The sequence below is a fragment of the Excalfactoria chinensis genome, chromosome 4 (assembly GCF_039878825.1).
Source record: "Excalfactoria chinensis isolate bCotChi1 chromosome 4, bCotChi1.hap2, whole genome shotgun sequence".
In the NCBI taxonomy this organism is placed as follows: domain Eukaryota; kingdom Metazoa; phylum Chordata; class Aves; order Galliformes; family Phasianidae; genus Excalfactoria; species Excalfactoria chinensis.
Genome location: NC_092828.1, coordinates 16,903,680 through 16,915,974, shown reverse-complemented (window position 1 = coordinate 16,915,974; position 12,295 = coordinate 16,903,680). Strand labels below are relative to the sequence as shown.

Sequence of the window (12,295 nt, the reverse complement as noted above, 5' to 3'; positions counted from 1 at the left end):
TCTGTGGAGACCTTCCAGTGTTTAAAGTCTTCCAGTGTTTAAACAGGACAGGAAAGATGAAGAAAGTGTAGGGATAGAGCAAGGGGTAATGTTATCCATGTTGAGACTGAGGGGTCACCTGCTTGAAGGGCTATGAAGCTGTAAAAGAAGGATCTCTTGACTTTTAGAGAACAGAATGACACTGTTACTAGACATCAAACCACAAACAGTATCCTAACAACGGAGATATTGTGGTAAGGAGTGGTATGTGTTATTGTTTCATCTTGAATTGCTTGTTGTGTTATTTAAAACGGGGGCAATCCCAAACATCAGCACAGGCTGGGCGACGGGTGGATAGGGAGCAGCCTTGCAGATCAGGAGCTGGAGAGAAGCTTGGTATGAGGTGGCAACGTGCACTTGCAGCCCATAAAACCAAATGTATAATGGGCTGCACTGAAAGAACCATGGCCAGCAAGGTAAGGGAGGTGATCCTCCACTCCACTGCTGTGAGACACCACCTGGAGTGCTGTGTTCACCCCTGAGAATCCCAAATTAAGCAGGACAGACACCTGTTGGAGCGAGTTCCAAGGAGGGCCATGGAGATGATCAGAGAGCTGGAGAACACTTCTGATGAAGACAGCCTGAGAGAGTAGGGGTTATTCCGCCAGGGGAAGAGAAAGCTTTGTGGAGACCTTCCAGTATTTTAAAGACTTTGTGGTCTTTAATTAATTAAATTAATTACTATTAATTAATAATAATAATTAATTAATGTGGTCTGTGAGGATGTACTGAGCTGCAGCTGCGTTCGCGCTTCAGCTGAGGGTATGGCGGAGCCCCTGAGGTACCCAGAGGAGCGGAGAGCACCGCGCCCCCAGCGCACTCGGGCTTCCGCGCCTCCGTCGCTGGCCAGCAGTCCTCGGGCAGCTCGTTCCGCGCGGGGCTGGCTGTGCCGCGCCCAGCCTGCGCCCGGCCCCGCACGGCACCTGCAGAGCGCGGAGGCGGCCAAGGCCCCGCTCCGCGGCCCGGCCAGGCCCCGCCTCTCCCCGCGGGCTGCTCGGCGGAAGGCCGCGCCGGGGCGGGCGGAGCTGCTCGCCGCCTTATGCCCGCCGGAGCCATGAGCTCCCACCGCAGCGAGAGCGACTGGCAGGGGCTGGTGAGCGAGGTGAGGCGGCGGGAGGGCACGGGGCCTTCGCATCGCGGCCTGGCCCGCGGGTCCGGCCCTGCCGGGTGAGGGGCAGGCCGCGGTGCGCTGGAGCTCCAGCTGCGGGCCGCTGCCGGGGAGCGACAGGGATGCGGGCCGGGATGCGTGAGCCGTGCAGGGCCGAGCGGGGCGGGGATGCAGCCGCTGCTCCACGGCGCGAGCCCGCTCAGCGCTGCCTCCTCCGTCCCGTGCCGGGGCCGGCCCTGCTGCTCGGCTCGCCTACGTTAATTCCCGTTCGCTTGCTGGAAGGCGGTATGTCGGCACCGGTGCTGCTGTTTGTTTGCAATCCAGGCGGATCTGAGGCCTCAGGCCTTGTGTTGACAGAAGTTGGGAGGTCCGGCACCTGCAGCACTGCGTCAGGAGCGCAGCCCTGCCGCCAGCGTGGCACTGCGGGCATGGTGTGCGGGACGAGCGGGCACTTCAGCGTTTAGAGTGCTCGGACCACAAGTGACAGGGTGTTGTCATCCACTGTGACATTCATGCAGGTAGAGGGTGGATTTTCAAAGTAAAGATTAGCAAATGTTATCTGCTGTCTCCACATTAAAAGTTTCTCGATATCTACAAGTACGCCCCTTCATCTGAGATACGTTACCAAACTCAAACCAACGTGACACGAGGATCGTTTAATGGAGTATCATCAATGTTAAGCCAATTCAGTAGGCAATGCCGTGCTGTTCTGAGTAGTTTGACGTTCTGATTTATCAAATTGCTATGGAACATCAAAATACCGTTTTATATTTACAGCTATCAAGCAAAACTTTGTTTTGCCTTTACAAAAGGCTCATGTCTAAATGAGAGCCTGACTGTTGTAAAGTACTGTCCACAGAAGTGAACTCCTCTTTCTGGAGAGCTTCGCCTTCGTTATGCTTTTAAACATGGCCCAAGGCCCTGACCTGTCCGAGGTACACGTGTGTTTGGTATCAAACCTGATGTGTCCCAAAGCATTAAGAATTCATGAGGGCTGGGGCTGTGCGCTGCATTCAGAACTGAAGTCTTTCTGTACACACCATGTTTTCAAACACACAAGATAACCCATAAGAAAGTGAAAAGCATGCTTTTGGTACGTGGTTGTGCAGCATTGCGTCTGACATCTCCCTTCCCAAATGGGAGTTTTGTTTGTGGGCAGGGATAGCGCTGCATGTCAGGGAAGGATAAGAACTAATGACAGTTCACAAGGTGTATTCAAAGCAAACAGCTCTGTTGGCAGCTCTAAATATCCTCTAGAGTTGCTTTAGAACTTTCTGTTGCAAAAAACTCAATCCAGAAATGGAATGGTTATTTCTGTTTTTGGGGTTTCCTGATTGTAGCAAACTTTAATGGCTGTGCTAACCTACGTTCTTGCAAATGCTGTAGCATGCACATAATTCTTGTTGTTTTTGTTTTTCAGAAACAGTTAAAGACATAGTGGCTTATATTCCATTTGCTCCTTCACTTTTATCTGTTCTCACAGCAGACTTGCAGTCTTTGTTTCTACATGAAGTCTGCAGAACACAGTGACAGGATATAGGCTTTTCTGCCTTCCTACTTCTTTGACTGTTGTGATTAACTGTGCAATCTACCCACTAACATACCAGGAGGTCTGCGAGCAAATGGCTCCAGCTTATTAAGCAAACTGCTATATGTTTTTCTGATCTATTCTGTTTCTCAATGTGCAATTTCAGGGTAAGGTATAGAGCTTCGTTTCCAGAGCTCTTAGTTTCAGTTAGGTAATTTAAGGGTTCCCTACGCATTACACAAACATTCTGAAGCACTGTCAAAGCATAAGGTTTAATGCTGGCAAAAGGAAACTTGTTAGCTCCAAACAATCACACTCAAACAGCTGACAGACAGTTAAAACATGGAGTGGGATTCAAAATCCTGAGCTAAAAGACCAGTAGCCAGTGGGTTCAAATCAATGTGACATACTTGTTCATTTCCACACACTTTGTCCTCCAGATTTGAAAGCTATGAGGCACTTCTGTCGAAATACTCAAAGCAACTGTAAGATTTTTAAGCCTGGTGTTGCAGGTGTTAGGAAGAGTGGTAGTGTGCAGCTTTGATCCTAACAGATAGGTATGTAGACTCAGTACCTGTACACACGGCTGTATATCTCCGTAGTTTGGCTTTTCATTCTTCATTGGAAAAAGAAACGCTTGCTTATTTCAGTGTTTCCTTTTTCTGTGTTTACTATTTTTGTCCTTCTTTTTCTCTTGTTCCGCTCTAGCACCTTTTGTGCTCTTTTACATCCCTTTTGCTGCTTTTATAATGCTCATCACCAGCTTCTTGCATGTGTTTGGCCTCCATGTTTACAAGTGGTTTCCTCTTGTGCTACAGCCTTTCAGGCATAGTGTGCACCTGGTTCAACAATCTTTGTGCTTATGTACCTTGAATAGTCATTAACTCTGAATAGGTTGACATAGAAAGGCATACTGGGACAAAGCCAACTTTGCAAATACCGAAGGAACAGAAGGAGTCATTCTTTCCATCTTGCAAACTAAATACGAAAGAGCAAGTTACAGGAGTGAGAATCTATTTTCAAGTATTCTTCGGGGTAAATATATATATAAAGGTGAAGCGCTGTTATTAATAGGAGTGAGAGCTGTGATGTACAGATGCACTTTGAGGATAGGTGAGGTAGTTTTGAGAGATTGTAGAAGCTTCCGACTCTGAATGTTCTGCCATAGAGAAGAGTGATTTCAGTTTTTGCCTGACTTTCATGTAATCTGCCTTGGAATCCGTGTGATCTAGAGATGATGACAGAAATAGTGATTGGGAAATAAGTATTATCATAGGTGGTGAGATGAGCTGAACAGTATGTGATTGGGAAAAACCACATTTGCACAGTGTGCAAGCCCACCTCTGTCCTTGCTGTAGAGAGCTGACTTCTGTCAGTTCAGTCTGCTTTCTACTGAAGTCAGTGACTGTTCTTCCATTAACTTACCTGAGTCAGCACCAGCTCTGATGTCATGCTGTACTTTTGGTGGTGCTTTCCACTGAAAGCCAGAAGGTTTCCTAGGATACTCATAGGTTCGAGTGACTCTCCTCCCTTCTTCCTAATGGCTTCCCTCTTGCATTTGCCAGTTTTTAGAATGAAATCCAATGTCAAAACAGTACTCTTTCCTTGTCACCTCCCACATATTGTAGGATCTACTTTACGCTATTTACAGCTACTCGTGCATGACTGTGCTTCCTAAAATTAGTTGGAAGAAATTTAGTCTCCATTTAATTTGTCATTTTCAAGAGACAATTTCTTGATTATTAACTGTGTATGATCTTTGGCACTGCACAGGGAAGTGATATGAATGTGCTCTTGAGCTTCCTTGACAGCTTAAAACTTGGAGGAATAGTTTTGGGGAATGATTTATCTAAAGTACAGCTTCTGAGCAGTAGTTCTAGTTGAAATAGCTGCGTGTTCCTGATGTGAATTCTGAATAGGAGTGAGAAGCTTGTAATTGGTAGAATGTACTTTTTTTTTGTTGCACAATGAACTAAAGGGAAGAGGAAGGAAAATTAGTGAGCTTTTCATCACTAGAATGTATCTTTAATTTTCTGACCTCTGAAACAGGGTGCAAAATGTAGTTAACTAAACCTATCTGAGGGGATTGTGCAGGGTTTGGAACCACTCATCCTAGAGGTTTTCAGAATAAGTGCAAATACAAGCAACTGCAGACAAGGACATAATGGGGGGAATGGATGCGCTGAGGTCCCTGGGTAATTAAGTTGGCATCAATTAATGACTTCCTCCTTTGGGAAAGGGAGTGGAAATGCTGAAGGATCTTACACTGTGACTTACTTTTTTTCATAGTTCTTGGGAACTGTGGGAGAGGTGACAGAGATCTGCTCACTGGGATTTCAGGCAACAAAGCAAGTGTCTGCTTCTCATGCCTCCATGTTCCAGGTTGGACTAAGATAGTCATAGAATCATAGAATCCTAATCACAAGGACACCGGGGAACAAACATGGTAAAGTTGGTAACACAAATATTAGTGTGCAAACATGCAGCTGGGTGACGTTGTGGAGTGGTTCTGAGTTACCAAATCAGGTGAATGGGTGTTAATTCTTAAAGGATCTCAGAGAAAGTGATTTGGTGTAGTACTGTCACCAGGACAAGATCTGATCGAGCTGGTTACATTACAGCGAATGATACCAGCTTGTATCAAACTTCAGCAGCTGGGAGGTAGCTAGAGGAGGAGGTGCTGGTCAGGAGTTGGTATTGTGTCTTACAACTAAGGTAACTGCATTGTTTTGGATTTTATTGGAGATGGGAGGCAAATGGCCAGTAACTGTATGTTGCTTTGAGTTTGAGAGCTTGGCTCTTCCAGATGACTTCAGGTTAAACTCTTCCAAATGAAGGGAAGCAGCATTGCTGAAACCTGGCCAGCAAACACCCCAGACGGTGATGTTGCACTGCATTTTGGAACTCTTCAGCTTGTTAGTTGGGCAACACAATTGCCTTCAAGAGCACTGTGAAGTGACATCTGGTAAAACTAAAGGCAGTGAATTAATAGTTGGGTCTCTTGTCCAAAGGGTGTTGAATAGAGTTTACAGTTTCTCTGAGAGTATAGTGAATGACGGATTTCCAGGCCCACATCCATTGTGGTGCCCCATGCATGTGGGAGGACACAAAATCTTGGAGTGTTAAGCAAACGTGAAGTATGAGCCACATGGATTTCAGAGCTGAGCTTGGAAAAAATATCTTTGCTTTTAGCCTCAGGTATTTTCCTTCTTGGCACCAGTTGCCATGAAATAGCCAAGTGCGTGCCAGTAATTTGTACAAATTTATTTTATGATGGGAATTTGGTGTGTTTGTTTGTTTAAAAAAAGAAGGTTGAAAACCTTGACGTGTCCCAGCTTCATTTGATTATTAGACCATGTCTGTGGTGCCGTTAATGAGATCTGTCCAGATCTATCACTAAAAATAGCAGTGGACAAATAGTAAGTGTTTGATGTAGAGTCACCTTGGAGCAGTTCCGCTCTCCTGTAATGTCAGTCTCTTTTTACTCAATTTCACTAAAGCAGTTATCTGGCTGTAAAGCAGTTCAGGCAGTAACGTAGGATGTCATATATATTCCTTTAATTATTATGATCTTCCTTGTAGCAATTATAATTTGCTTTATTACAGATAACAGCGAATTAGTAGATAAAAGTCACTAGACAGATATGAGAAGTTGTACATAGTAGCTTTTAGACTGAAAGCATAGTAGCTAGTTCTCGTTTAACTTTGTTTTTTTAAATACAAAGATTCTTTTGAAATGTCAATTAAAAGGAAACAAAAATAACAAGAATGTACCGTATTCGTACAATAGATAACAGAATGCGCTTGTTTGTCTCACTGATAGGCTGTATGGGAGACATGGCCTTCTATCAAGTGCAGTGGAAGAAATCCTTATACAAATGCCAGAAGCATCAGTTGAATTCCTCTTCTCAGACTATGCTGGATTTTTTTTCTTAGTGCTTGTGTTGCTCCATAAGGACTTTTAAACTCTTGTGTTTCTTTTGAAAGCACGTTAGCTTGGCTGCGCTCCTTTGCTCATGTGTAGAAGGCTGTTGATAGGACTCAGTTATTTCTGCAAGTGTAGTTCTTTTCTGTTGCACAATGGTTAACTTATAATCATTAGTACATTCTTTTCTCTCTTTCTTTCTTTGATATATATTCTGAAGCATATCTATATTGAATAACTTCCTTGAGGTCTTTCTTTGTATAATTTGTTTTTCTTTCAAAAATGGTAATTGGAATTGGAAACATAACTGCAGAATAATCAGATTCCACAAGAATGCTGTGGCTTTATTGTTTCTTGTACTATAAACCCGTGGAAACAAATTACTATACATTATTGCTATTTTTATGCCATTTATTTAGGAAATTCAATATATTCAGATGACAAAAACAGCTTCAAAAAGCCCATTAGATGCTGATTTTTATGGTAAAATCCAGAGTGAGAGATGCTAGGCTGCTTTCCTCCGTACGGTCCATTATCAGCACTTATTTCACCAACTTGCAACTTATACTATGCAAGGAGGAGAGGATCATTGCTTTTCGTGTAGGCCCTGAACTCCACTGTTCCTGCATCCTGCTTAGGGTTCATGCTGCTCACATAACAGATAATGGAGAGTCTCCTTATTCTCACCAATGGTGCTGTAAAAGGCGAAGCCCCACTGGTGTGCCATGAAGACGGGCATTGTAGAGGCCCAAGTTTTATGGCAGAAGCAGGTTTTGTTTGTCACTACTATATTTCCTGCCTGCTATGGCTTCTGTGGTTTAGCTCACAGTTCAGAACAAGTTCTGACTTTCACACAGCACCCCACGAGCGGCCATTCACAGGAGCGGGGCTGTTTCAGGGTTTGGGGTTCTTGCTTTGTTCTGTGTTTTTAGGTGACTGGGGGAGTTCTTTGTAATTACCGTGTCAGATTGTACTTATTTACAAAGAGTTTAGTGAAGGCTTATTTTGGAATGGACTAAGGCATGAGATGAAGCTGGAAAAAGAGAGAATAGATTGTCAAAGACAAGTACTTCACTGTAAGTGGAGGAATGATTTTATCAAGTTGAGGGCAGTTTACCACGTCACTGTAATCTCTTGCTGACAATATTAAAGTTTAGCTTCTGATGCCTTTCCGTGTTTTATCAGGGGACTTGACATTTGTGTAAGGTATCAGTAAGGACATAAGTACAGAGTTACAGTTGCCTTTGTAAAGTTGATGCGAAGGCATCATAATCCAGAAAATTTATGGCAGGATTTCAACTTCAGTAGTGCCAGAAATAAAATTAATCCAAGGTAGAAGTGTCCTTTTTGAGAGTTCAAATCCTTCTTGGAATTGCTTTTCTCATTCCCTTTCGACTTTTTTGCAACTAAGCACTTACCGTTTCTGGAAAATGTTGTCTGCTGTGCTGTACTAAACTCTCCTTTCCCTCTCTCATTTCCTTGAAATTGAGGTTAACAAAGTCAGTTCCAAGTAAGTACTACATATGGGTGATGATTTTTATCCCAAAGAGCTGCACTGACTTGAAGGTTGTGGAAGTGCTGATGCTCTTGCTTTGTGCAAGAGCCCATAATGACAAAGTATTCTTGTCAGAGTACGTAATGAAACTATAAATTGTTTTCATGAATGCTGTGATATTTGGTCTCTTGCAGAGCACAGTCAGAGTGTAGTTAGTGCCACATCTCATGTGAGTAACATCAGAATTAGAAATATTATGTAGAGTGAGTAGTGTCAGGAGGTGGCTGAGAAGAATCTGCTGACTGACCACTGTGTTAAATGGAAGAAGTTGCCTGAAGCTTCTGCTGGTTGAAATTCAGCTGCTTTAGATGTTGGTCTCTCTTCCTCTCCGCAGGGAAAGGCAGTGAAGTATAGATCAGATAAGTGTAGAATAAATGAGATGTAAGCTCTGCTTTTCTTTTTCTGTGAGCCTTACGCATAAGAGGTGGTGAAAGGAGAGAAAGTCTCACTTGTGTCTTCCCTCTCCTTTCAAATGCTTGCAGTATTCCTGCATTATTTCACATTCTTGTGTCTCAACAAGCATGTGTAGTATTGCAGCACACTGAGGCAATGAAATAATTTCTTTTGTTAGTGCCTACAGGGTACCCACTAAAATTGATTTAGGTTCTTTATGGTAGCCACTCATACTGCTCTTTGGCCATAACAGGGCACTCTTTCAGTGCTTGGAGGAAGTATGAGTCCAGAGGACATTGCTGGTAGTGGGGAGGAAAGGGAGGGCAGAGAGAATGAGGTAGGAAGTGCTGGTATCCAGCGGAGCTGGCTCTTGTGGAATCAAGTAGAAAAGGACGTTTGCAAAGGCTTCTTCTTCCAGCAATCTTCCTGGGCTTTCAGGCCATATCGTGAGCCTTCTCATACTGTTATATATGAGGGAAAAGAGTGGAAACATGAATTACTAAATTACAGAACTCACAGTAATCAGGAGAGCGTGTGGCCTTGCAGATGGATTTTCATGATTCTGAAATAACAAATTTCAGTGGTTAACAACAAGCTAAGAAGATATGTAACAGTTTCATTCTGTGCAGAGTGTTGTCTTCCATCTTCTCCATGAAAAACTGGAGACTGTTGAATCTAGTACTGGCTGGGGTAGGAGTGGCTTGTAACAATCATGTTGTTTTTTCTCCTCTGCAGTACCTGGTGTGCAAGAGGAAGCTCGAAAGTAAAAAGGAGGCATTGCTGATCCTCTCCAAAGAGCTGGACACTTGTCAACAGGAAAGAGACCAGTATAAGCTCATGGCCAACCAGTTACGAGAACGACACCAGTCTCTGAAAAAGAAGTACCGGGAGCTGATTGTAGGTTGTTCTTCTTGTATACCGCATGGGTAGGGGGCAAGAAACAACTTGAATATCAAAAGCATTCTATAATCAGTGCTGTAGAAAGCATTTAGGTACTTGTTTATAGTAGCCCTGCAGTTGTACAGTCCTGATCATATTATTACTCATTTGTTCCGCACCGATGAGGTAGTGGCTGTTATATAAGACACAGAAAGACAGTTTGTGCTTGGAGAAAATTAGTTTCAGTCATAATTCCATTTAAAAACTGACTGCAGTATTATTATTCCACAGCAACTTAATGTACCGTTATGAAAAACAGTGCAAAATAAATTTGTAATGACCTGCTGTTTTAGAAAGACAAAAAAATCTTAAGCCTTAGAAAAAAAATGTAAGGTGAAATGAATATTACTGGTGTTAATCAAGATGCAGTATTTTCGAAACAATTTTAAAAGCATTTTACTTATAATTATGTTTTAACAAGTGATCCTCAAAGCTTAAGAAGTAAGTTGTCAATAACATGTATCTCTTTATTTGTAGGATGGAGATCCGTCACTTCCCCCTGAAAAGAGGAATCAGGTAGGATTTATTTTTCATTTGACATTACTTATCTGCTTCGAAAGTTCTCTGCAGAAGTGTGGAAATGCTGGCTATGGAATCTGGTAAAAAGCAAACATTTCTGCAAACTTGAAAGGTCTGTTTTTAAATTGAGACATCTTTTAGAATTAGAATTACCCAGGTTGGAAAAGACCTCGAAGATCATCAAGTCCAACCACAGCCTAACCATAGTACCCTAACTCTAACAACCCTCTGCTAAATCATATCCCTGAGTACCACATCCAAACGGCTCTTAAACACATCCAGGGATGGTGATTCAACCACCTCCCTGGGGAGCCTATTCCAGTACTTGACTACCCTTTCTGTAAAGAAGTGTTTCCTAATGTCCAGCCTAAACTTTCCCTGGTGCAACTTGAGGCCATTTCCCCTCATCCTGTCACTTATCACCAGTGAGAAGAGACCTGCCCCACTCTCACTGTAAGCACCTTTCAGGTACTGGAAGAGTGCAATAAGGTCTCCCCTCAGCCTCCTTTTCCCCAGACTAAACAGCCCCAGCTTCCTTAGCCTCTCCACATAGGGCTGATTCTCCAAGCCTTTCATGAGCCTCATTCCCCTTCTCTGGACCTGCTCCAGTACCTCCATGTCCTTCTTGTGCTGAGGTGCCCAAAACTGGACACAGTATTCGAGGTGAGGCCTCACCAATGCTGAGTACAGGGGCAGGATGACCTCCCTAGTCCTGCTCACCACACCATTCCTGATACATTCCTGCTTTGTTCTAAACATTTAATCTTGAAGTTTCTGAACTATCATTAATTAGAATATGTGGTTATTGCTTTTATGTTCACCTAAGACTGAATTTGGGCAGTGTACATAGATGCGAGATCATTCTTGTTTATCCTTCTTGCCATGGACTCTAAAATGGGTTCATGACTGAACTTTTCATATTTCAGAAGCAGATTGGGAATGTGTTGTCTGCATCCCATAATTGTTAATTTATTGTTGTGGGTGCTGTTTTCCATTAGGTACTCTCACAAGTCATTTGATTTCTATGGGTTACAAGTGGGAAGAACAACAGTAATTGGATTTTATGGTTCCCTTGAAAATCTTAATGCCTACTCTTTATTTTTTTTTTTTCCCCAGACATCTATACAGTGTCCCTATTGCAGGATGTTGTTTCTCACACCCTGATATTATCTTAACTATTAGGAAAAAAACAAAACCAAAAACGCCTATAGGAAAATATGTGAGATGAGAGGGTAGAGTATCCAGAAGGACAAAAGTTGTTCCTGTAATTGCTAGTCTTGGAAGTCTCTGACTTGGACTGTTTGAACCATGGATATCAGTGGCAGAATTTCTATTGATCATCCTTTCCCTTGCAATTTGAATGTATTTCTTGCTCATTTATTAAAATTTTAGGGTCGTAGAATTTTGGTTGTTTTAAACTAAACTTTTGGAGGCAATGTAATTACTCCTTTATGCACTTAAACAAATAGCTGCTGAGAAGTCAGCGTCTCAGTGCAGAATCATTTAACATGCTTGTTATTTTGTGTAATTTGTTTAAATTCTATTAACACAGTTCTAATGAAAGCTTATGACCAGATGTGGGTTTGAGCATTGTCACTGCTCAAATTGGGACTGAAGAATATACAATAAAATGAAAAAAAATAAAATCAGCAATGTAGTATATGGGTCATTACAGAGATGAATAGAAAGGAAGACTTGGCGGCATCCCATAGATGCTGTTCTAATTCCTCTTACTTTGTTCAAAACAAATAAAGCTGACACTTGTTTCCAAAATACTGGTAGAATTTAGAATAAATTCAGATGCTCGACTATGTTAAGTTTTGGCAAATTTCACCGTGGTGCTTGGGAAGTCATTTAATCTAGCTAGGAGTCTTTTTCTATGAGGAAATGATGTATTCATGCTAGGTAAGGGAGAAAGACAATCTTCTTCTCAGATATGGTCATTTTAGAGGTCTTCCCCAAGGACAATATGTATTATAGCCTGTATATTATTAGGCTGTTAGTGCCCTTCAAGTTTTTTCTTAGGAAGTGTGTCTATAACATACAAGGTGTATGATCTGGAGTAATTAGGGCAACCTTTCTCAGGAAAAGAATAGTTTTACTTTGAGAAATGCACTGAAGCATAATAAAATAAGTTGGGTTTTTCCCACTATTACTGCATGTGCATTTATTTGAGTATCTTTTCTTATTCAAGAAAGTGTTACGTTCTCTTTTGGAGAACTCTTTTGGACTTTTCCAATTCCTTTTTTTTTTTGCCCAGAAAATCTAGCTACATGCTGGGAGAAGTTT

At 42.4% G+C, this 12,295-nt stretch overlaps 1 protein-coding gene across 5 annotated transcripts in view; it reads left to right on the top strand.

The window, feature by feature from the left end:
• The first annotated feature begins 825 nt into the window (after positions 1–825).
• The window catches only part of CCDC149 (coiled-coil domain containing 149), a 51,567-nt gene continuing 40,097 nt past the window's right edge, over positions 826–12,295 (top strand). For 3 of the 5 annotated variants that reach the window (XM_072334510.1, XM_072334509.1, XM_072334507.1), the window contains exons 1-3: positions 958–1,141; positions 9,284–9,445; positions 9,965–10,003. In XM_072334510.1, the coding sequence (XP_072190611.1) occupies positions 1,079–1,141; positions 9,284–9,445; positions 9,965–10,003 (264 nt within the window). In that variant the 5' untranslated portion in view covers positions 958–1,078. Of the gene's footprint in view, positions 1,142–9,283; positions 9,446–9,964; positions 10,004–12,295 lie in introns of all 5 variants that reach the window. The other 2 variants (XM_072334511.1, XM_072334508.1) reach the window with 2 other exon arrangements.